Source organism: Mandrillus leucophaeus, unplaced genomic scaffold, assembly GCF_000951045.1.
Source record: "Mandrillus leucophaeus isolate KB7577 unplaced genomic scaffold, Mleu.le_1.0 Scaffold1265, whole genome shotgun sequence".
NCBI classification, from domain to species: Eukaryota; Metazoa; Chordata; class Mammalia; order Primates; family Cercopithecidae; genus Mandrillus; species Mandrillus leucophaeus.
In genome coordinates, this window is record NW_012101043.1 from 276745 (window position 1) to 300987 (window position 24243).

The 24243-nt window shown below is 38.0% G+C and overlaps 1 protein-coding gene across 1 annotated transcript in view; it reads right to left on the reverse strand.

Moving 5' to 3' along the window:
• SPTA1 (spectrin, alpha, erythrocytic 1) overlaps positions 1-24243 on the reverse strand; it is a 75941-nt gene that overhangs the window by 18057 nt on the left and 33641 nt on the right. Inside the window, exons 25-41 of the mRNA XM_011972058.1 lie at positions 23108-23199; positions 21740-21884; positions 20776-20957; positions 18728-18827; positions 18421-18618; positions 17488-17631; positions 16551-16654; positions 16049-16211; positions 15664-15795; positions 15008-15145; positions 14720-14824; positions 13190-13398; positions 11931-12051; positions 11202-11323; positions 9844-9976; positions 1156-1254; positions 297-465 (exon numbers count right to left, since the gene is read on the reverse strand). Of these exons, the coding sequence (XP_011827448.1) occupies positions 297-465; positions 1156-1254; positions 9844-9976; positions 11202-11323; positions 11931-12051; positions 13190-13398; positions 14720-14824; positions 15008-15145; positions 15664-15795; positions 16049-16211; positions 16551-16654; positions 17488-17631; positions 18421-18618; positions 18728-18827; positions 20776-20957; positions 21740-21884; positions 23108-23199 (2356 nt within the window). The remainder of the gene's footprint in view (positions 1-296; positions 466-1155; positions 1255-9843; positions 9977-11201; positions 11324-11930; positions 12052-13189; positions 13399-14719; positions 14825-15007; positions 15146-15663; positions 15796-16048; positions 16212-16550; positions 16655-17487; positions 17632-18420; positions 18619-18727; positions 18828-20775; positions 20958-21739; positions 21885-23107; positions 23200-24243) is intronic.

Below are 24243 nucleotides of genomic sequence, written 5' to 3' on the forward strand. Positions count from 1 at the left end.
ATTTTGCTATGGCTTTCTCTTTCTGAATACCACACACAAAATCTCCCATTCCCCAAAAACGTGTTCTCTGGATTATGGTACATAATTACTGCATCATCATATCTATCTCTTTCTCAATTTGTGTGTGTGTGTATGTGTGTGTGCACAAATGTGAGTGTAATTCTGTCCAGAAAGGATAAGAATGAGTAGTGATGGAAACACCTCCTTTCATACGGTAAAAGTCCCAGAGACTATTCTATACATGGGATTTATTAGGAATTCTCAAACCCAACGACCCTGGACCTGACACATCATACCTATCCAAGCCTCTACCACATCAGCCTTCCAGTTGAATTCCTGAAAGTCATAATCATCTTTCAATTGCGACTTCCAAGCAGCTATTGCCTTGGCCAGAGAAGGGGTCTTTTCATTCAGAGCCTCTATCTTGGAAGAAATCTCTTTGTTCTGACTTTCCTCCTGCAACACCTGTGAGAAGGGGAGAGACAAATATATTTTATGAATGTGCAGGGCTAGAAATGTGAATCCTTTAGTACCAATAGAAAGCACTCATCTCTCTCATTTCAAATATATAACCACAGTCCTCTGGTCTAGTGTAATTATTTTATTATTCATTCATGTCCAAGAAGGTCATTTCCATTCCAACATTTGGATGATCTTCTCATGTTTATCTGTGTAAGTGTGACCTTCTTAGTTAGTGTAAGTTTCTAGGAGGTAGGGAGTCATTCTGTTTAATGGTCTTTTTGTAGCAGTTAGATCAATGAGGATTTATTAAAAACTGCATTTAAACAAAGAAATGATTCTCAAATTTAAAAGAGGTTTCAGTGTTGTTTTCCTCGAGGCTTAGAAAGCAATTTCTTCAAACTATTATAATATTCTATGGCCAAAGATAGTGATAAGACTTTTATAAGCACCATGTTCTGCATGGGACAATAAAATGTCAACAAAAGATTTAAGGAAAACTGAAATATGTATGTGTAAGAATTTGAAAAAAAAATTACAGCAATTGAGTAGACAATTATTTGCTAACCACAACAACAACAAAAGGCAATTTAGAAGAGATTGTTAAAGTTCTGCATATAATCTTAGCATTTCTATATTTGGGCCAGCCCCTTTTCGAGAATGGAAGTTTGAGCTGGAATTCCTGAACTAGCTCACCTTATTTAGGATGTCTTCTCCTTGTGCACACACATTTTGAACTCGAGTCTCATGGACAGCAAAGTCGTTTTCCAAAGCTTCATGCTTCATTAGCAAGCTCTGCATAAACGAGTCAGTAAGAATCAAGATATCCAAAGCTGGAAAATCTATTTTCACTCATATTCAGACTCTCTGTGATACTATTCCCTAGGGTTGATTCAATGACATTGGCAGACTAGGTGAATGCCCACTGTTTCTGGAACAACTATACTCAATTGCTTTCTCAAACTCTCACTTGTCAATGAGTGCAACTTACTGGAAAAAAGAGTCAAAGATATACAAGTGACACTCTTTCTAACTTATTACATGACTGTAATCTTATTTTGATTTTGGAATAAAGGTTTTGACTGAGGTCATATATAAAGATTCCTCCATATTGAGATTTATCTAATTCAGTGAAAAATGTGTCTAGCAGAAAAAAATTTAGTAGAAAGAACATCCTAAACTAATCCCTGATCCTAGAGAGAAGTCAAGGGGAACATGGAGCTGCCATTGACTATTACTCCAAAAGCTCTCTGACTGTTTTCTGGAAACATGATGTCTGTATAGCTGGCAGAATGAAAAGAGAAGTGTGGCTGAAGCACGAAGAGTGGTACTTTGTCTTCTGTTGTACTTTCCAGAGAAATATCTAAATAAGCCCATAATCACCACCACCAGGACCACCCACCACTGCCACTGCTCCCACTACTACCTTCACCTCCCTCTTGTCAAAACAGCACTCTGTCCATTTTTTTTTACTATGCAACATAGTAACTCAGGCTAAAGGAAAAACAATTTCTATGACTATTATACTTTTTCAAAATCCCTTTTGAAAATAAAAGAACTATCAGTTCATTGTGTTGAGGCACTAAAATAAGATGGTTACTCATTGTAAAGCAAGATGGACTACATTATATATTATGACTGTATTACATTTCAGTTTTTGAAGAAACTGTAATGAATATTGGAAAGGTGATTGACTTTGTATGAGTGAATGCCCGAATGAATCATGTTTTTATATATGTATACTGCATGAAGTAAAGTCTCTTCAACATCTTCACCTTCTATTTTCAAATAATAAATGCAAAAACAAAAGAAAAAACATTAGAACTGATGTCAAAGAAATAAAAGAGATCACAAGAAATGGTTACAAACAATTATATGTCAATAAACTAGAATATCTGGAGAAAATAGATAAATTCCTAGAAACAGACAACTAACCAAGACTAAATCATGAAGAAAGTCCAAACAGACCTATAACTACTATGGAGACTGAATAAGAAACACATCTCTCAACAAAGAAAATCCCAAGGCCAGACGGCTTCACTGATGAATTAAATCAAACATTTAAATAATTAATACCAATTCTTCTCAAACTGTTTCAAAAAATTTATGAGGAGGGAACATTTCTAAACACCTTCACAAAGTCAGCATTACCCTGATACTAAAGCCAGGCAGTAATTCTCTTGATAGATAGATAGACAGATAAATAGATAAATAGATAGATAGATAGATAGATAGATACATATGTTTATCTATCAAGAGAGACAAACTATCTATCTATCTATCTATCTATCTGAATATATATAGAGGGGCTAATATCCTTAATATCCTTATTGAATATAGATGCAAAACTCCTCAACAAAATACTAGCATATTGAATCCAGCAGCACATTAAAATGATTATATACCACAAACGAGAAAAATTTATCCCTGGGATGCAAGGATGGTCCAACATATGCAGATCAATAAATGTGATACAACACATTGACACAATGAAAGATAGAACCAAATAATCATCTCAACATATTCCAAAAAAAAAAGGACAGAATTCAGCACTCTTCCATGACAAAAACCATCAACAAACGAAGAAGAGAAGGATATTACTTCGAAGTGATAAAGAACATGTATGAAAAGCCCACATTTAGACTTTATTATATATAAATTATGAATTTAGATTCTATTGTTGATCAGGGTAGGGTTATAAGGTTAGCAGAGATGCTCTAGAGTTCTAAAACTTGTAATAGCTTTGTACTTACAGCAGAAGAAAACAAATGTAAACTAGGTTAAAGGATTTGGGGTGGTAAGAGAATTATTTTTTATTTATACCTATCTATCCTAGGGGGGCAACAGTTTTTTTTTGTTTTTGTTTTTGTTTTGTTTTTTTTTGTTGGGACTACATTAAGCACAGCAAGCAGAGAGAGACGAAATGGAAAGTCATCAATTATCTGGATATTGCCATATTTCTGGAGTGTGACCAACATCAAATATTTGTCCAAATGCTTAATATATTCACATTTTTGTTCCTCAATGAAGTCAATTTCTTGACAATATACTTTAGTGGAATCTGTGTAGAGCTGCATGACCTGGGACCCAGCTCTGGTTATGCCACTGCCAGTTACTTTACTTAACTTTGGGCTGATTGCTTCACCTCACCTAGTAAATAAGAACAATGGACCCTTCAGAGGAATGAATTGAGAATACAACGTGAGAAAATGCTATGAAATTTGCAGAGAGATATGTAGGTAAGTGATGTTTTTAAAAATACAGGATTATCAGATTGGTCATGTTTATAAGAATAAAAGTATTAACTATAAGACATAATTGAGTTACCTAAGACTTACATTTTAGTGTAAAAATGAAGTGAACATAATTTTCTATTCAAACCCTTCTCTTTTTAAAGGAAATTTAGTTTCTATTCTATTAATAATACTAAATATAGTAATAAATTTAGTAGCTATAATCATAGGACATCTTTTGACCACCTCTGAGATTGCCAGGTGCTGTTGTGTTCATCTCACCTAATTGTTACAAAATTTCTGCTTGGAAGATCTCTGATTGAAAGGCAGTCTGCTAGTTGTCTTTCAATATTTAGTCTCCCTTTCCACTACAATAAAAGCATCTGTAACAGACACATAACCATGCAGAAAGAACGACTACATTTTCCAACAAGGTACGGCTCAGCTCTAGCCAATGGGTTATAGAGGAAGTACAGTGCTATTGTTTCTGGGAACTGTCTTGTGACAGACAGACACTGGAGAAGCTCCCATGGTACCTACCCCTTGCTGTTCAGTCCTTGTAGAATACCCTCCCCCGGAGTGTGGACAGGACCTGTGACTTATTTATAACCAATAGAATATGACAAATATGATGGGATTTCACTCGTTTGTTATGTTATATTATGTTATGTTATGTTATGTTATTCTTTGTTATGTCACATAAGACTTCATCTTGCTACCAGACTAACTCCAGTGGCTCTCCTTTCTGGCTTAATGAAGCAAATGGCCACACTGGGAAATCTCATGTGGCAAGAAACTGCAAGAGGTCTCAATAAATAATGGATTGCCTCTAGGAGTTGTGAGCTCTAGAATATCAGGGAAGCCTCCAGCCAACAGCCAGCAAGAACCTGAAGCCCCTAGTACCACAGCCACAAAAATAAATTCTGATAGCAATTTGAGTCAGCTTGGAAATGGATTCTTCCTCAGTTGAAACCCTAGATTGTAATGTAGCCCAATCAACACCATGATAGCAACATCGTGAAACCCTAAGCATAGTAACTAGCTAAGCTGTTTTTGTACTCCTGACCTAGGGAAACTATGAGATACTAAATGTCTGTTGTCTAAAAAAAAAAAAAAAAAAAATCATATTTAATAGTCAAACTAAAAGCTTTTCCTTTAAGTTTATGAATAAGGCAAAGATGCTCACTCTCACTTATTTCTATTCAACACAGTACTGGAAGTCCTAGTGAAAGGCATCTAAATAAGAAAGGAAGAAGTAAAATTGTCTTTGTTTGCAAGTTACATAATCTTAAATACAGACAACTCTGAACACTCCATAAAAAACTGTTGGAACTAGTAAACCAATCAGCAAAGTTACAGAATAAAACTCAAAACATAAAAGTCGGTTTAGAAGTTGTAAACAATAAACTATCTGAAAAAGAAATTAAGAAAATAATTTCTTTCACAATCACATCAAAAAGAATAAAATATATAAAAATAAATGTAACCAAGGAGGTGAAAAGCTCATACACTGAAAACTATAAAACATTGATAAAAGAAATTAAAGAAGCCACAAACAAATGGAAAAACTTTCTGTGTTCATGGATTAGAAGATTTAATATTGTTAAAAAATGTGAATACTACCCAAAGTGATGTACAAAGTCAATGAAATCCCTATTAAATTCCCAATGACACTTTTTACAGAAATAGAAAAATCAGTAAAATTTATATGGAATCAGACAAGGCCACAAATAGTCAAATCAATCTTGACAAAGAAGAACAAAGCTGAAGGAATCACACTTCCTGACTTTAAAATGCATTAAAAAGCTACAATAATTAAGAGTATGGTACTGGCATAAAAACAGACATAGATGAATGAAACAGAATAGAGAGTCCAGAAATAAACCCATGTATATGTAGTTAACTGGTCTTTGATAAAGGTGCTAAAAATATACAATGGAGAATAGACAGCTTCTTTAACAAACAGTCCTGGGAAAACTGCTTTACACTTGCAGAATAATGAAGTAAGACCCTTATACCATAACCAAGAATCAACTCAAAATTGTTTAAAGACTTAAATGTAAGTCTTGAAACTGTAGAACTCCTGAAAGAAAACATAGGGTGAAATCTTCACGATATTGGTGTTGGCAATAATTACATAGATATGACACTAAAAGCACAGGTAACAAAAAGAAAAAATAAACAAGTGAGAGTATATAAAGCTAAAACTTCTGCACAGCAAAGGAAACAATCAACAGAGTGGAAAAGCAACCCACAGAATGAGAGTTAATACTTATAAATGACTTTTCTAATAAGGGGCTAATCTCTAAAATACATAAGGAATGAATATAACTCAATACTAAAAAGTAAATAAAAAATAAAAATAAAAGTAAAAAATCCCTACTAACTTGATTTTAAAATTGGGCTAAAAACAAACATGAAAAAAATGTTCAATATCACTAATTATCAGAGACATGCAAATTAAAACCACAATGGGATATCACCTTACTCCCGAAATAATGGCCATAATAAAAAGTCAAAAAATAATAGATGCTGGTGTGGATGTGGTAAACAGGGAACACTCTCACACTACTGGTGAAAATGTAAGCTAGCACAACCACTATAAAAAACAGTATGGACATTCCTTAAAGAACTAAAAGTAGAACTACCATTCAATTAAGCAGTCTCACTACTGGGTACCTACCCAAAGGAAAACAAGTCATTTATGAAAATGACACATGCATACTTGTGTTTATAGCAGTACAATTCGCAATTACAAAAATACTCAACCAACCAACTTATTGCCCAATTAATGAGTGGATAAAGAAAATGTGGTAATATATATATCATGGAATAGTACTCAGCCATGAAATGAAGCAAAATAATAGTGTTTGCAGTGACCTGGATGGAGTTGGGGGGCCACTCTAAGTGAAGTAACTCAGGAATGGAAAAGCAAATGTCTTATGTTCTCACTTATAAATAGGAGCTAAGCTATGAGGATGAAAAGGCATTAAAATGATATAATGGACTTAGAGAAATTGAGGAAAAGGGTGGGAAATGGGTCAGGGATAAAAGACTACATATTGGATATAGTGTACACTACTCGAGTGATAGGTGTACCAGAAATTTAGATATCACCACTAAAGAACTTATCCATATAACCAAAACCACCTGTACCTAAAAAAAACTATTGAAAGAAATAAATTGAAAAATAATAAAAATGAGCTAAGAAGTTTGATAGAAATTTCCCTAAAAAGGCATGTAAATGCCCCTCAGGTATATGAAAAGATGCTTCACATTATTAACCATTAGGAAAATGCAAAGTAAACCACAATGAGATATCACTTCACACCTGTCGGGATGGCTATTAACAAAAAAATAAAAGACCAGTGTTAGTGAGGATAGGTAGAAATTGAAACCCTTTCACAATGTTAGTGGGAATGCAAAACGGCACAGCTGTTATGGAAAACAATATGAATATTCTTCAAAACATTTAAAATAAAACTACCTATGGTCCAGCAATTCTATTTCTGGATATTTATCCAAAAGGATAAGGAAATAATGATTTCAATAAGATATTAGCATGCTTATGTTCATTGCAGCATTATTAACAATAGCCAAGATATGGACACAACCTAAATGTCCATCAACAGATGAATGGATGAAAAAAAATGTGGCATATTCATACAACAAAATACCATTTAGTGTTAAAAAATAAGAAAGTTATGCAATATATGACAACATAGATGAACCTTGAGGACATTACGCTAAGCAAAATAAGCCAATTATAGAAAGACACGTGCTACGTGATTCCACCTATATGAGGTAGACAAATTTATAAAATCAAAGAGTGGAATGCTAATTACCAGAGGCTGAGAAAAAATTGAAGTTTTACTAATCATAAGGCATAATATATTTTTAGTAGAGAAAGAGTTTCACCATAAATAGGATACTGACATTGTCAAGCAAGATGAAAACACTTGAGAATGTTTCTATACAGCCTACAACATTGTACTTACAGTCAACAATAATATGTTATACACGTATAAATGTATTAAGAGAGTAGATCTCATGTTCAGTGTTCTTGCCACAGTAAAGCAAATCAAAATGAACAAACTAACAATTCAATTAGAAAGTGGACAAAGAGACATTTCATTGAAGAAAATATACAGATTTCAAATAAACACATGACAAACATGTAAAATATCATTATCCATTAAGGAAATGCACATACAAACTATAATGAGATATCATTATATGTCTATTTGAATGGCTAAAATAAAAGTAGTGACAACACAGAATGCTAGCAGGGATATAGAGAAAGTACATCATTTATGCATTGTTGTTAAGAGTGTAAAATGTTATAGCCATACAAACAGGAAAGCAACTTGGCTTTTTTTTTTTTTTTTTTTGGTCCAAAACTAAATAGGCAGTTACCATATGGTTCAGTGATTGGGGTTCTGTACATTTATCCCAGAGAAATAGACTTATGTTTGCATTAAAATCTGTGCATGAATATTTATAGTGGCTTTTCTCACAGTCATCAAAAATAGAAACAGTCCAGACACCCCTCACCAGGTGAGTGGTTCAACTGTGATATACTTTTACCATGACACTGCTCATCAATAAGAAGGAATGAACTATTGTTACACACAATAACCAAAATTAATCACCAGAGTATGGTGCTGAGTGAAAAGGTCGATCTTCAAAAGTTACATCATACTATATGAGTTCATTTGTATAGCAGCATGGAAATGACAAACTTATAGAAATATAGAACAGACTCATGGTTGCCACAGTTTAAAGAGGCAGGAAGAGGAGGTGGCTATAAAAAAGCAACATCAGCGATCCTTGTAATGATGGTAGCCTTCTGAATCTTAACTGAATCTTGACAATGTCAATATCCCATTTATGATATACTGCTTTTCTGGATGTTTCCATTAGAGAAAACTTGGTAAAGGACACGAGATTCTGTCTGTATTATTTCTTATAACTGCATGTGAATCTATAATTCTCAAAATAAAAAGTTCTGTTTTAATGCCTGTAATCCCAGCACTTTGAGAGGCCGAGGTGGGTGAATCATGAGGTCAGGAGATCAAAACCATCCTGGATAACATGGTGAAACCCCTTCTCTAATAAAAATACAAAAAAATTAGCCTGGCATAGGCACCTGTACTCCCAGCTACTTGGGAGGCTGAGGCAGGAGAATGGCGTGAACCTGGGAGGCAGAGCTTGCAGTGAGCTGCGATCGCACCACTGCACTCCAGGCTGGGAGACAGAGCAAGACTCCATCTCAAAAACAAAACAAAATGAAACAAACAAAAAAAGTTCTGTTTTAAAGAAAGGGAAGCCTTTGAAAGCATTTGATAGGAAGCCTTAAAATGCTTGAACGTGTGCAGTGGGGTGCACACACATGATCCAAAAGACTTACAAATAAGAGGAGCTGATAATTTGAATTATATGTTGTATAGGTTTAAGCTATCTTTTGCAAATCTAAGCCTTTCCTTCTGTCATCACATTAAAGTGAATTAATCTCTACAAAGAGTTCTTGGTAAATTCCCAATTTTTAGGGTTACTAGGCATAGTTTCCAAACTCCTAATACATTATTGTTTGTAATCACTCTCAAAAGCTGTCAAAATTTACATCAACTCAAGATCATACTGATTACTTGTTCATTTCTTTATAGAGAAACCCAATCCTGCATTTAAAAGGATGTCTATAAATTGTGGAACTATTTTGTCCAGTAAGACTTTCTTCCTAAAATTATATTTTTTTGAAACTGCAGCCAATGTCCTGACATAAGAAGATTTTTTTCCAAATCAATTTAACATGAAAATTTAAGGGAATCCTTACAAAAGCTATAATCTACAAGGAATCTGACTTGTAAGGAAAGGTCTTTAACCATTATTTCTTTGACTCATAGACAGATCATAGATTATGGAATTAAGATGTGAGTTCTGCCTTCACACCTGATTGATTCCTTAATCTTGGGCAAGTCACCTACATGCTTGGACTTTAATTTTTTGTATTTAATACTGTCAGGATTATTAATATTTCCTTCATCTTCTTTCACCAGGAAAACGTCCTAATATTACAGGTAAAAACACTGAATACCCAAGAAAATAACCAAATTGAAGAGAAGAAAATTGATTCATTCTTCCTGTTCCTCACCTGAGTAGCAGCTAATGTATCTCCAGAATCTCCTCGGACAGCCATAGCATTCTTTTCATTGATCCAAGCTTCCTCTTCCTCAGCATTCTGCATGAATTGCAAGTATTCAAGGGATTCTTCTAACTGAAGTCCTCTATAACAAGGTGACAAGCCCCAGTGAGGATAAGAACAAACTGGTAAGCAGTGGGAGTACAGTGCGGTGGCACAATCTCATTCAGGCAGACCAGCTTATTCTCACAAGGCAGCCACAGTTGAACTGGGCCTCAACACAATATGATATGTGCCTACTAGTCAGTGGTGAAGATCTGCTGTGAAATGGAGGAGACTCCTTCCCTAGAAGTTCATTTTGTGGCACCTTCTACTGTCTAAGAAACTTTGTTGGAGGGAGAAAACCCACCCTAGCCAAAAAAGGGAAATGATGACTTCAGTGTTGGAGAATATCAGCAGTAACACAATGTCTCTTTCTACTCTGAGCACTGCCTTCTTTTGTATATGATGAAGGCACCACAAAGTGCCAGAATCTCCCTTTTAGCCCCCCAGGAAAAATGGAATTACAGACAGCAATTGTTATATTTGGCTATATGTGTGATGTGGTTTGACTCCGTTTCGCCACCCAAATCTCATCTTGAACTGTAATCCCTATTTGTCAGTGGAGGGGCCTGGTGGGAGGTGATTGGATCATGGGGGCAGATTTCCTCCTTGCCATTTTCATGATAGTGAATGAGTTCTTGCAAGATCTGATGGTTTAAAAGTGTTTAGCACTCCCCGCGCCCACGCACGCTCCCTACTCTGCCTTGGTAGATGTGCTTCTTTCCACTTTGCCTTCTGCCATGACTAAGTTTCCCAAGGCCTCCCAATCATGCTTCCTGTACAGCCTGTGAAACTGTGAGTGGATTGAACCTCTTTTCTTCATAAATTGCCCAGTCTCAGGTAGTTCTTTACATCAATGTGAGAACGGACTAATACATTGTATATGTGGTTCAAATTGGCTATATGGCTATAGGGGAAAATAATTCTTCATCCTTACATTACTAAGGGCTGCATATAATATGAAAACTGGGAGATAAAGCAAAACAGATGTGTGGCTAGTAACCTGATATGAAGGATAACACATGTAGGAAAACAATAGTAAAAGACGGCTGCATGTAAATGCAGAAGGAGAGGTAGATTTAGAACAGAGGCAGTGATCATATTGCCTGGGGTATATGGAGGAAAGTTTTGTGGTAGACTTGGCATTTGAGAAAGGACTTGAGATAGATGGGTAGTTGGGGAGAGCAGACAACGCTGAACAGACACGTAAGTATCCTCCCAACATCCAAAATCCAGGAAGCGAACTGGGCCTTCTATATCCCACTCACCGGGCCTTGGCCAACTCTTTGAGCTTCTCCCAATGTTCAACAAACTGAGCCAGCCGCAACTGGATCTCCTCTTCCCCCACAGCAGCCTTGTCTTTCAGCTTCTCTGCCATATCCAGCACATTCTGAAGAACAACTCCGATTCATGTTCCATTACCTCACAATCTCTCCCCATTTAGCCATAGTCCCTTATCAAAGTATCTAGCCCATCCTACCCTCCAGATTATTTATAAACTCCACAGGACTTTGTGAGGGTCCTGAAAGTCCAGGAAGAATGATGAAAACTGCAACAAGATTTACTATGCTAAACATTCCCAAGTATTTTAGCAAATATATCAGTACTTGCACTAGGCTACTCTCCATAATCTGCTTTTTGGTCTATTCATGGTCACAGAGTGATCCTGCTGCCAAGTCAGACCCAGAGTTGCCTTCTTCTCAGTTGGCTCAAGTATAGTTTTCCCAGATGTCCCAATCTGCTCCCAATTGTCAATCACACCCCAGGAGTGTTAGAAGTACTCCTTCCAGGGAAGAGCATGGGTTCTTGTTCAGAACTCTTCTACTTATAGGAGACTAAATGTGGAAGAGAAAAGAATATTTGTAAACTCTTTGACTAATTCTCTCTGACCTTGACATCCTACTTTCACATTTTATAGCACCCTCTTATTTATCGGTAACATGACAGGTTGCTATAAGATGATTTCTATATTTTCAGGTCTGGTATTCTATTCCTACCTGGATGGCAGGCTCATGTGCTACCAGCTCCCCTTCTAGGCGTCTGTGCTTCTTCAGCAAGTTCTGAACACCCTGAAGATCTCTCCCGTAGTCCTGGGAGCTCACTCGTAACAACTTCTCCCTAAAATCAAGGAAGAAAACAGAAAGTTTGGAGTCTAGACATCCAAGGTCATCCTACAGCAATAGCTTTCTAAGAGTGTGTGTGACTGGTGGTGAGGTGGTTGTAAATTCTGTAATACCCTGTTGCCAATGACTGAAAATATAATTAGTGGAAGAGGCTTGCAGCAAAACTTCTGACTTAGCCAATACAAATTAAAGTAACATGTTGATCTCCACCATAGGCACAACTGTAACAGTCTTTCCATTAGTCCCTTTGCCTGTCCACCTGTGTATCCTCTGTTGTTTGCTCAAGAATATACACTAATGTTTCCTATTTCAGAAAAATGTGAAAGTTATAAATGACCTCCATGGATTTTGTTATTTTCATTTATTAATATCAATAATAAATTCAGCTAGAATGGGTATAAAGAGCTGATTTCATAGGAGTCATGGCAGTTGGGATGCTTCCAAGTATAAAATGTTTGAGCGTCACCATGAAGCACAGTCGAAGACTACATGGACAAGATTATTCTATCTTATGGTCTTATCCAAAAATGATTTGAAAACATGTTGTTTGTTGCCCTATGCACTGTGCTTCCCTCTAATTTATTGATTACTCATAAGAATTAGCAGCTTTGTAGAAGAGAAGCATGATGAGGCAGGTTAAATTGGAAGCAGGCAAAATATTGTGATTTGCTAAGATTTTCCCATCATATTTTACAACAAAAATAGGATGAGTAATGAAATCATGGCAGATACTTTGTAATATTCTCTTTTGGGTGTCCAACTCAGCATCATATAAGATATACTGGATGTAGAATGACAAGGATCTGATCAGCTGTGTAAATGCCCAGGTGTCTCTGTGAGTATTGTACATCATTCTATGAACTACAGAGCAAATGCAGATGGCTTCTTAGTTTTGTTCCTGTCAAGTATGTTAACTGCTCCTCACTTCCTCCACACCTGTCTTTCTCTGGCTTGCATCCAGTAGGGGAATTTGGGAAAAATAAAACCAATGTTAACTTTAAGCTGAGGCAAACATGAAGTAATACTATCTTCAAGAAACAATTACACATTTCATTTCAGTATAAATTGGAACAAGTTTGGTGGATTATCTACTTGTTTGGATTATTGACACATTTTGAGCTGGTGGCACATACTGTATCCAGGATTCCTCATCATCTAGATCCTGGAAGAACTGGAACAAGGCATAGGCCTCTTTCAGTTTTTCATGGTGTGCAGCTGCCAAGTCTTGGACATTCAGGAAACGCTTGTTGACACTATCTTTTTTCTCTGTAATCTGATCAACGTTGAAAGTCCCGCTGGAGAGCAAATCTTCAGCCAATGTATTCAGGTCCTTGAGTGCATCCTAGAAAGTCTCAGGATACTCAGTGAATAGTATAATACAGGCATTACTCAGATCCCACAATTTAACAATAGCTGGTCTGGCTCAAAGATTGGGCCAAATGGATAGCTTTCAAAGATACGGAATTTGATTACGTGTTATACATGTTAGCATATTTTCAGGTTGGAGAAGGGCCATATGTGGGAGCAATAGACTTAGCATTACTACATTACTCAAACTGTATATTTAGCCTGTGTCCTGTTTCTCCTTCTGATGTTTTCAGTATTTGCCTTCTCTCCCCAACTAAAAAAGAAAATCGGCTGTGTGCGGTGGCTCATGCCTGTAATCCCACCACTTTGGGAGGCCAAGGCAGGTGAATCAAGAGGTCAGGAGTTCAAGACCAGCATGGCCAACATGGTGAAGCCCCGTCCCTACTAAAAATACAAAAATTAGCTGAGCATGCTGGCGCATGCCTGTAATCCCTGCTACTCGGGAGGCTGAGGCAGGAGAATTGCTAGAACTGGTACCAAAAAAAAAAAAAAAATCTTGGCAGGCAATCATTTGTTCCCATACAAGGCTGTCTTATACTGACTTTGACAGCCACAGATTGATTGATTTGACAGTACCAACTTTGGCAGCCACAGATTGATTGATTCAATATTCAGCAAGAGCTACTCTATGGGCAACATTCTTAGCTGCTCATCGAACACACCTATCTCTTCTGTGTCTACTCCTATTCTAACCCAGCCCCCTAGTGATGTCATAAGAAACATCACCAAGTCCCAAGGCCTTTGACCTCCTTCCTTTTCTGTATCTGTATTATCAAGTAAAACTGATAATTATAAAATTCTTTAGTAAAAAATTAACAACTGTCAGCATTTTTATCACTGCTCTCAGGACAAATTTTTGGTTGCTATTAGGATGCAACTGGAATCCTTGACAGGATTTCCAGAGTGTATGTGTAGTTCAACTTCATTTCACATGCCCCCGTCTGATTTTTTGTTTGTAATTCTATAAACTTCTACTTTCTTTCGAAGACCAGATCAAATATATAGCTTGAAAGATAATTGGCTTATATGTATGCATCAGTAAAAGATAAAAAAGATAGTTTTTAGGGTCCACTTTCTGGAATCTTAGAGTCTATAGTTTAGTGATAATGATTATCAGTGACAGTTTTAATGGCTTCACAGCCCATTAATTTTACCTAGTTAGAATGTCTGCTGGTTGAGAACACTAAGAACCATTTTGCAAGGCTGTGTTTTCAAATGGTCTCCTAAGATGGCAGGGAGAAAAGCCAGAAATATTTCAATTCTGCCCAGAGGAATGGTATGCCAACACTACTTACCTCTCGAGCCAACATCTCTGTCTCCAACAGCTGATGCTTCTTGAGTAGGTTTCCTGCTGAGGCCAAGTCCCTGGCCTGATCTTTCATGGCCAGCAATGTCTCTGCCTGGAAATAGAGAAATAAGCAATAAAGCTGCCAGGTGAAACTGCCTTTAAGAAAAATAAGATCAGCAGCTATGTCTCCAAAATTTTCACAGGAAAGGTCAAGGAAATTGCCCATGTAGATATTCATTTGTCTGACAAGTATGTGTTAAACTCTTTTGCCTCTACTGTTTCCAGGTGCAATTACCTCTGAGAGCCAGAACTCAAAGTCCTGGATGCTTGTGTTGAACCTCTGTTGACGACTGGCCTCATTGAGCTTCTGCCCTTTGTCAGTTGTTTTCTCAAGCAGATAATCCCAATGTTTCTTCAGCTGTTCCAGTTGCTCCTAACCCAAGGACAGTGAGGAGTCATATCAATCTTTAGGATCCTGGGCCTTGTGACTACTTGAGAGAATAATGTAGGATGGTTGTGAAGGCAGGAACTAGCCAAAATTTGCTGATACTTGCATATCATACATTTCAAACCAGTTATACTTAATCTGGGAAAACAATAGGAGTTGTTGGACAAAACAGAAAGTTCAAAAAAAGGGTCCTGTGTTGAGTGAAGAGATTGACACACAAATGCCAAAAAACTATTGGTAGAAGGGATAGAAAACGTAAAACAAGCATGATAAGACTTTGGAATTAAGCCTAGAGCTTTCTTAGAGTTCCAGGTACTGAGTATGATGGGAGTGACAAGGTCTGGGCATCACTCCTTTTCTCCTTTGTGCAACAATCAGAGGGAAGATTGTTCTTCTGTGATATGGTCACAGAACATATTTTATATCTCTACTCATGGAACATTGAAAGAGTAAATGATTCCTCCTCACGTGCCTTTGTAGCCAAAACTCATCCTGAGCTTTACCTTCATGGCCTCTTCATCACAATCACACGTGCTACGCTCAATCAGGGAGCGCCCCAGTTTGATGGTGGCATCCACCTGATCAGCTCGACCATAGACTTCATTTGCAAAGGCCTGGTGCTTCAGGTATTTCCTCTGAAGGGAAACGAACAGAAATTATATTATATTTTTATTTATGGAGACAGGATAAGGTAAATTATATTTAAAAGGAGGGGCTAATATTTCTATCACAACTGAGGTGATGGTGACTTCTGAGGAACCTGCTCCAAATCAGACTCTGAAGTCTCTGAGAGCAGGCATGGTAACCTCAACCGTCAGAAAGTGTTAAAGTATCAAGCCAAAAAGCTCAGAATGGTGAAATTTTCCAAGGTTCCTATTTTGAACTTGCCTGAATGTTAGTGGCGTCTTTGTAGGATTCATCACAGGCTGTGGGCAGCATCTCACTGATCCATTCTTCCAGCTCCTCAAGATCACGGTAGAATTGTTTTAGGTCAGCTTGGTCTCCAAGCTTTGTCTGCTCAGCAATCAGTTGTGCTTTGAGAGCTTTCCATCTAGAGGATGGAGCCAAATCACTCTATGCCCTCCTCCACCCTTCCCATGCTCTGATGCCATATCCATAAATCTTCCCATTTGCCAACATGCCTCTTTTCTTCTCACACAGTCTTATTATTTTCAGATATAAAATGCAGTGGTAAAGCCAGTTAATTTCTAAGATATCTTTCATGTCTTTCAATCCATAAATCTAAGTCAGAAAGTCTGCATAGGTGTCAAGATAGTTTTAGGCACCTAGAAATGACAGGAAGTCAGAGTATTCCTCCATCTCAGTGCTAGCAAAGAGGTCAGTTTGCTACATTTTCCTTTAGTACATAAAACAATCACTCAGGCCTGACCTGTCTAGTACACGTTGGAGCCGAGTAGCAATCTCTTCTTTGGCATAGTGTTCATCAGCAATGAGGCGCTCAGCAAAATGTTGTAGGTCAGTGATCTTCCCTTCCTAAAAAGGAAAAGGAAAGAGCCCAGATGCCTGGAGATTAGGCCCTTGATTCAATCCCAGACTCCCTCCTAGAAAAGAATAAAGGTATTATCCTTTGTGGATTCAGAAGATATACTCAGGGTCAAACAATAAATGCCTTACAGGGAGGTGGGTTTCAACTTAACAGGCGGAGAAACATCTAATAATGGGCTACTTGTGTGGTACTGAGTTCCCTAAAGAACAGACACTTCTCATGACCATTGTAGAGGGTGGATCCTGTATTGAGTGAGACGTTGAAATACTATATAAAGTCATTTTCAATCCTAAAAGTCAGAGTTTAGAATGCTGGATTTAAAGTAAGAGAGTCCACTTGCTGCGTGTGACTTGGGTGAAACAATGTCAAGTGTCAGGCTGCCCTGCCTGCCTCAGTTTTTCTGTAAGAAGCAAACAGGAATCAGGGCTGGGCATGGTGGCTCACACCTGTAATCTCAGCACTTTGGGAGGCCGAGGTGTGTAGATCACTTGAGGTCAGAAGTTCGAGACCAGCCTGGCTAACATGGTGAAACCCCGTCTCCGCTAAAAGTACAAAAATTAGCTGGGCATGGTGGTGGGTGTCTGTAATCCCAGCTATTCAGGAGGCTGAGGCAGGAGAATCACTTGAACCCGGGAGGCAGAGGTTGCAGTCAACCAAGATCACACCACTGCACTCCATCCTGGGTGACAGAATGAGACTCCATTTCAAAAAAAAAATGCAAATCAAAATGCTTGTAAATTATAAAACCAGACAAATGTATAGGATTTCTGTTATTACTACTATGGATTATTATATTAACTCCTTTACTAGTCATTATTACCTGGGCAGTGATTGCTTTGTGCAAATCATCCTGTTTCTTCTTCAAGGCCTCCAGACTGTTTAAGGAATCTTTGTCATCTGACCTCAGGGCATTCTCACGTGCCACCATCCAGTTCTCAGCTTGATCACAGTTCCCCTGGAACATCTATGAGGAATTAAATGAGAGGGGTATGGTGTCATCCAGGTAGTGTGAAGGAAATGATGTTACACCTTTCATGATCGTGACACAAAGGGTTTTGCAAGGAGTACTTAGCATCTTCCAAGACACACTCACGTGACACATCTTAGCTGTACTGGAACTTTTCCTCTTTCCCAAACATACACTTTATGTTTATGTATAAGCTACCTCCAATTCCTGGGGTGCTGTTTCCTAGTTCTTAAACCTTGTTAATACTGTCTGATCATTTACTTAAGACTCTGTGAAATGTTATCCTTCAGGGTAGCCTGTGACACAACCGCTCATTTCCCCCAAAAGCTTTAATCACTTCTTGTTCTTTAGCCTCAAACCACTCAAACGTTTTGTTTTATTAATAATCATCTCACCGCACTAGTAAAATCTGACTATATGTCTAATTTCACTATTTAAGAAATGGGAAACTATCTTACTAATCTTTGTGGCACTCCGAGCCTCCACAGGATAGAATCTTAACAAAAATCAGACAATCAATTCCTCAATCAATCAACAAATGATAAACAACCCACCTCATGTTCAGGACTGATCACCATCTTGTTCGACTCTTCTAACAGGAAAGAGCGGAGAATATGACAATGATCGGTATAGAAAGCATAGTACAATGCTAGGTATTTAAGAGATGAGCTCCCTTTGTGTTTATAATGTGAAAAGTCTAGTGAACTGAGCATGTAATGACCATATAAAATTGCATAGAAGAAACAGACTACTGAACCTGCTTAACAATTGGGAAATTTGCTGTACCTGCAACTCCAGGCACTGGTCTAGGATCTTCTTGCGTTGTTCCCAAGCCTTCTCCAAATCATCTCTCTCTAGCCTGACAGCTTGAAGCTTTTTTTCGATTTCAGGGCTAGCACGGTGCTCACTGTCTATAAGTTCTGCACCGAAGTCCTCTAAGGCCTGGAAGGTGGGAGCCTCTGCCTCCATGTCAGCACGGTGCTCCTGTGGGCAAAAGGGGGAAGAAATCAGTGAGGCCAACTCCGTTGGAAATTTTAAAATTAGTAGAGGTTTCAGGTGAAGTGATCAGTGGCTATGGCTTTTGTAGTTATACCTGATGTCTCTCCAGCAAGATCTCTATGCCAGTTAAGTCTTCGGCCAGCTCCTGTGATGATACCATGCCGGCAATGCTGCTGATCCAATTCTGCAGATCCCTAGATAGACACATTGGAATCGACAAGAAAACTTTGCAACTTGCTACAGTGCTGTTTGCCCTACAGCTTTCCATTCTCCAGAAAAACATTTCCAGAATAACATTTTTTATCTGGCTTTATATGCTTCACAGATCTTAGGTTTGCTGTTTATATTGTATCACTTAATGGTAACAATCCCTTGTATTTGAAAGCCTCTTCACTTTTATTATCTTTATCAATTCTTGCAGTAATCCTGCAGAGATTCTGGGAATTTTTTGTTTTCATTATGGAGATAAAGAAGTCAGCTTAGAAAAGATAATTAATTTGCCCATGTGATATAACTAAAAACAGACCTCTTCAATAGAACCCAGACCTCTGGAATCCTGGACTGTTATATAGTTCATTACTTCTGTTGGTTACTGTTCCTTTTAAGTGGTTTCTAGGGTTTGAAGATACATCTTATCATAGAGTCTCAAAGAAATCATGTCTTTCCTCTTACTTTTATTCTCAAGAGAATCTAGCACATATTTTGACCAACATACACATACACACACAGGCCTCCACACTGTTGATTAAATCAAGGTCTATTTCCCTACCCTTTTAGTAGTCAGGAAGTTAGACAAGCAAAACTAAGGTCTATCTTCTTAAAAGGCAAATTTTAACCATGCATTAACTTTAAAGCATATATAATGAATAAATTAAGCATTTCATAAAGAACGTCATTACTCTTGTTTGCTCAATAGGAACCCTTAGCTCTAGGAAAAGAGAGGTCTCTTCTTTTGTAAATTCATTTATTGAAGCAACTAAGTTTTATTGGGTGCTTACTAAGTACCAAACATTGTGAAAAAGGCATATCTGTGCCTTCTAGGAATTCACACTTTAGGTTAAGAACAGAAAACAAAAACAAAAACAAAAAACAGAGCATAGGCACTAATAGCAATTAAAAAACAAAACTGAAAGCAAAAGTGTCACATAGGGTAAAATAAGATATTAGTGTTGCTCAGGGGCTGGGAACACTACTTTGAAATACTGAGGAGTACAGCTTCACAAAGGGAAGGAAGCACCATTGGAATGGGTGTGAGTGCTATGTATTTAAACTGTGTCAAAAACTATAGCTTTCTAGTGCGGAACTGAGGAGGGGATTTCCAAGAGGAACTACAGTCATTTGCCAAAATTTTCCTCCTTTTTTCTTGAAAAGCATTGCCTTGAGAGCTACAGCTTCCTGGACCCTCAACTCTAATGCTCCTCCCAGCGAACTGAAGTGATGGAGTCGAACGTGGGAACTGTTCCACAAACTATATGTTTGTGAGGTGAATTTTGGATTGTGATAATGTCTAGACTTCAGTAAGATATTCACAGTTCTCTGGAATTTGGTCCCAGTAGTTTTAAGTTTATCTCTTGCTACTTCTCCTACCACCCAAACATGTTCTTATTCTTATTCTTCTTTTCTTATGATTATGTCTTTGTTTGCACAGTTCAGTCTACATGACTTGTTTCCTCTTCTGTTAAAATTTTGATTGATAATATATAATAAAATGTTATGTTATCTGCAGTGCATCATCTCTTCTACCCAACTCTGAATTCTCACTGCTGTTTGTTACAATGTGTGTTTGAGGCTTCATTATGTTCTATCATAGTTATATGTATTCAACAGAATACTGAATACAGTAGAAGACTGAATACTACTGTCTCCTCAGTAGAACAAAACTCTAAAACCCCACATCATAGTACTTTATATATAGTATACATTTACAGAAGCTTACTGAACTGGCCTAGATGGCTTCAGATTCTTTCAGACTTTGTATTTTATTGCTTTAAGTTTCAAACCTGAAATTTTTACACCTTGCAAGAGGTAAGACTTGAACGCAGCGGTGCCCTCCAAACCCAGCAGTGAACAGCATCTGTACACAGACCACTCCTAGACAGTCTACTTAGAGGCCAGACATGGACATTACCCACCCCACTCTACCTGGCCTTGCTGAGGAACAGGTAGAATTTCTGGGCCTCATTTAGGCTCTCCTTACGATCCTTTGTGCGCCCCTGCAGGTCTTCCCAGGCCTCATTCAGCTCCATTTTCTGTCTCTGCAGGTCCTCAGTGGCATCTGGATGGGACTCACTGAGACGCTCCGCTGTCTCCCCCAATAGGGTCACCTGGGGAGGTACAATAGCTCTGATAATCAGCCGAGAGACACACCTGAATCTTAGCAAAAGGAGACTCCTAAGTCCCAGTATTCAGCTCCTGAAATAGACATCAGTGATGTATAAGTATGTCATAATACTTTATAAAATAATATCAACCTTTTAGTCCACATAACTCCCTAAGGTAGTTACAATCGGCATTACCATACTTCTTTTTAAAAATAAGAGGGTTGTGGGGAAGAGTGGTTAAGTGACTCTGCTGGTTAGTGGCAACCTCAATTAGGAAACCCAAGGGTCTTGATTCTTCATGCGAGGAGCTTCTTTTTGTCCTGCATGATAATGCCAAGCCTCTGAGTATATCTGGAAAGCTCCAGAGTACACTTTTGGGTTGAAACAGAATTTAACAACTCATTCAATTCCTTGCTAAGAAAAACATGCACCATGCTCAGGCATTGGCCTGATCATCCTGGATATGGACATTTGCTATTTCTCCTGAGCTACTGGCCTCCACCTAGCTGCCACAAGATCTGGTCACTTGTCACCTACCAAAGAGATAAGGGGATATAGGGTGCTCACTCAGACAGCAGGAGTTGAACAAGTTTTTCCCCATGTTAATGGTCATGGGGCATATCCTTTTCATGGTCTTGCCTTAGGGACAGTGTACAAAAACAAATATGAAACAAAGAGAAATATAAGAATAAGAGACCAAAAAAGAGAACCAAAGAAGAGGGCATTGGTATAGGGTTAAATATAAAGTGGAAAGTGTTGGAAAAGCTTTGAAGGACCTGTCTCACCTTATCTCCCAGGGGTACGAGGTCCCTTTCAAAGCCCTCATGCTGTCGCTGAAGAGCCTGAACACTGAATAGATCTGAGCCAGGGTCTGCAGCACTGAGGGCATGGCACTTCTTCTCAATCTGCTCCTTCATGTCATCTGCGTCTCTGGTATACAAGAGAGTAGAGAGTTCAAAAGTAAGGATATGTACCAGAGGCAGGCTAGTGGGGCTCACAAGAAAGTTATCATCACTACCACTCACCACCCTCACACCCCCCATCCCCTACCCCCAACCCCCACCAATTATCATCATTCTTTTTCATGTGCTAGAAACTTAGGCTCGTTTAATCTTCACAACTCCAAGAAGCACAGTTACTATTACCATTTCCATTATATAGATCAGAAAACTGAGGACTAAAGAGGATAAGTATTTTCTCAAGATTATATCACTGCTGAATGGTGGCGCCTAAGCTTGAACCAGGCCATCTGACGGCAGTCACATGCTTAGCTATCATACTTCATAGCTTTCTATCTTAAGCGTTCTGAACACACAGACCTGTCTGAGCCTGTTTTTCCTTCCCTGCATCATCAAAAATACATTTATACACAATGAAGGTGTTTGGTTTCTGTTTTGTTTGTTTGTTTACTTGTTTGTATGTGTCTTTGTGTTTCTTAGTTTGAAAATCAAACAAGAAAAATGTTGAATGAGCTGTTAGTCAATGTGATGTCTGCTGCCCTCTACTGTTGACTTCTAGTTCAGAAATGTAATTACTTAAACTTCTTGTTTCAACTTCAAGTTTCTTTCTTTCTGTTTTGATTTTAAAGACAAGGGTCTCACTCTGTTGCAATAGGCTGGAGTGCAATGGTGTGTTCAAGGCTCACTGCAGTCTCAGCCTCCTGGGCTCAAGTGATCCTCCCAGTTCAACCTCCCAAGTAGCTGGGGCTGCAGGCCTGTGCCACCACACTGGGCTAATTTTTCATTTTCTATTTTTTTGTAGAGACAATGTCTTGCTTTGTTGCCCAGGTTGGTCTACAACTCTCAGCCTAAAGCAATCCTCCTGCCTCGGCCACCCAAAGTGCTGGGATTACAGCTATGAGCCATTGCACTCAGCTTAAGTTTTATTCATTTTCATGGAAACATATATAGACTACTAATTGTGTTCCAAGACCCAAGCCTAGGCATTAGAAAATTGAAGTGGGTTGTCTGGGACTATCCCGTCTGCGAAGTGAGAATTATACTACTAAAAAGCCTAATTTTCTATTGGCACATTGTCTCCATCTCAGGAAGAAAGATTATATTAGTATCTATGGTTCCACCATAGTAATAGACTTAGAAGTTTTGTGAGTGGGTTGTAAAGCAGCACTGCTTTTTTAGAGTTAAAATTCTTACCTGTGAAACATCTCAACAGCATGGGCACTGCCCAGCAGCTGCCGCTGTTCATCTGCAAGCCTCTGCAAAGAACCCCAGCGGGCATTCAATTCCTAAAAGAGGCAAAAACATCAGACTTGAGATGGAGAACTAACTCACATGGCTCAGTAGTGTCTGAAGACAAGACAAGATTTAAATCATAATTGTCCTTATGTTATTTTCTTCAGAAATTGCATAGCTTTGCTCCTTTCTTGGACAGCTTGAGCTTGGGTCTCATTTTTGCCAGTGCCTCAGAGAAAGTGATAAACTCCACGACACAATAAACTCCAAAAAAATGAACGGAAAGTGTTACCTTGGTAGTTAGAAGTGATCACATTTCTCTAAGACAAATAATTCTGTATCCTGAATTGAATAAAACAGGTAGCCTCTTAAAGCCCTACTTTCTATAGGGGGTAAGTACATTGCTCCCCTTCATATTTCTTCTCCCTCATATCCCATAACAACCACTATAAAAACAGGCAGAAAACTCATCCCCACTGACTTATGGCAATCCAGAGAACTAACTGAACATTTATTAATGTTCATTAGATCTTTTATGGAATCACAGATCCAGATTTGAATCAGGTCAAGAATGGCCTCTCCTCTATCTCTACTGACCTATATTCTCCTTCTTCAGCACATTGATCAGAACCTGTGTCTTCCAGTAAATTTTCTTAATCAACCTCTTCCCACTATCATGGTTTCTTTATCTGCATTTTCTTTGCATTCATGTAATTGAGTATCTCTTGTGTGTGTGACAGTGAAAGGGAGGTGAGTATGTGTTGTAATTTAAGAATTTTAGGTCAGTTCCAATGTACATATTCTAAAATTGCAATTCAAATTCAATTATATTATTGGGTGGACATGTAAGGAAAAAACTTTGTTTAATTTGATATAGCCTGGTACAGAAGATTAAAAGGAGGTTTGGATATCATAATTTGGATATTGTGCTATCCAATGTTTACTTTTCAGATATAGAAACTGAGGTTTTTAGAAATGAAGAGACTTGTCTGAGGACAGAGTCAGACAAGAATAGAGCTATGATGTAAATCTAATTTAACTAATGTCCAGTGTAATATTACCTAAACCTCCTAATACTGCCTCTTAAAGCTACATCT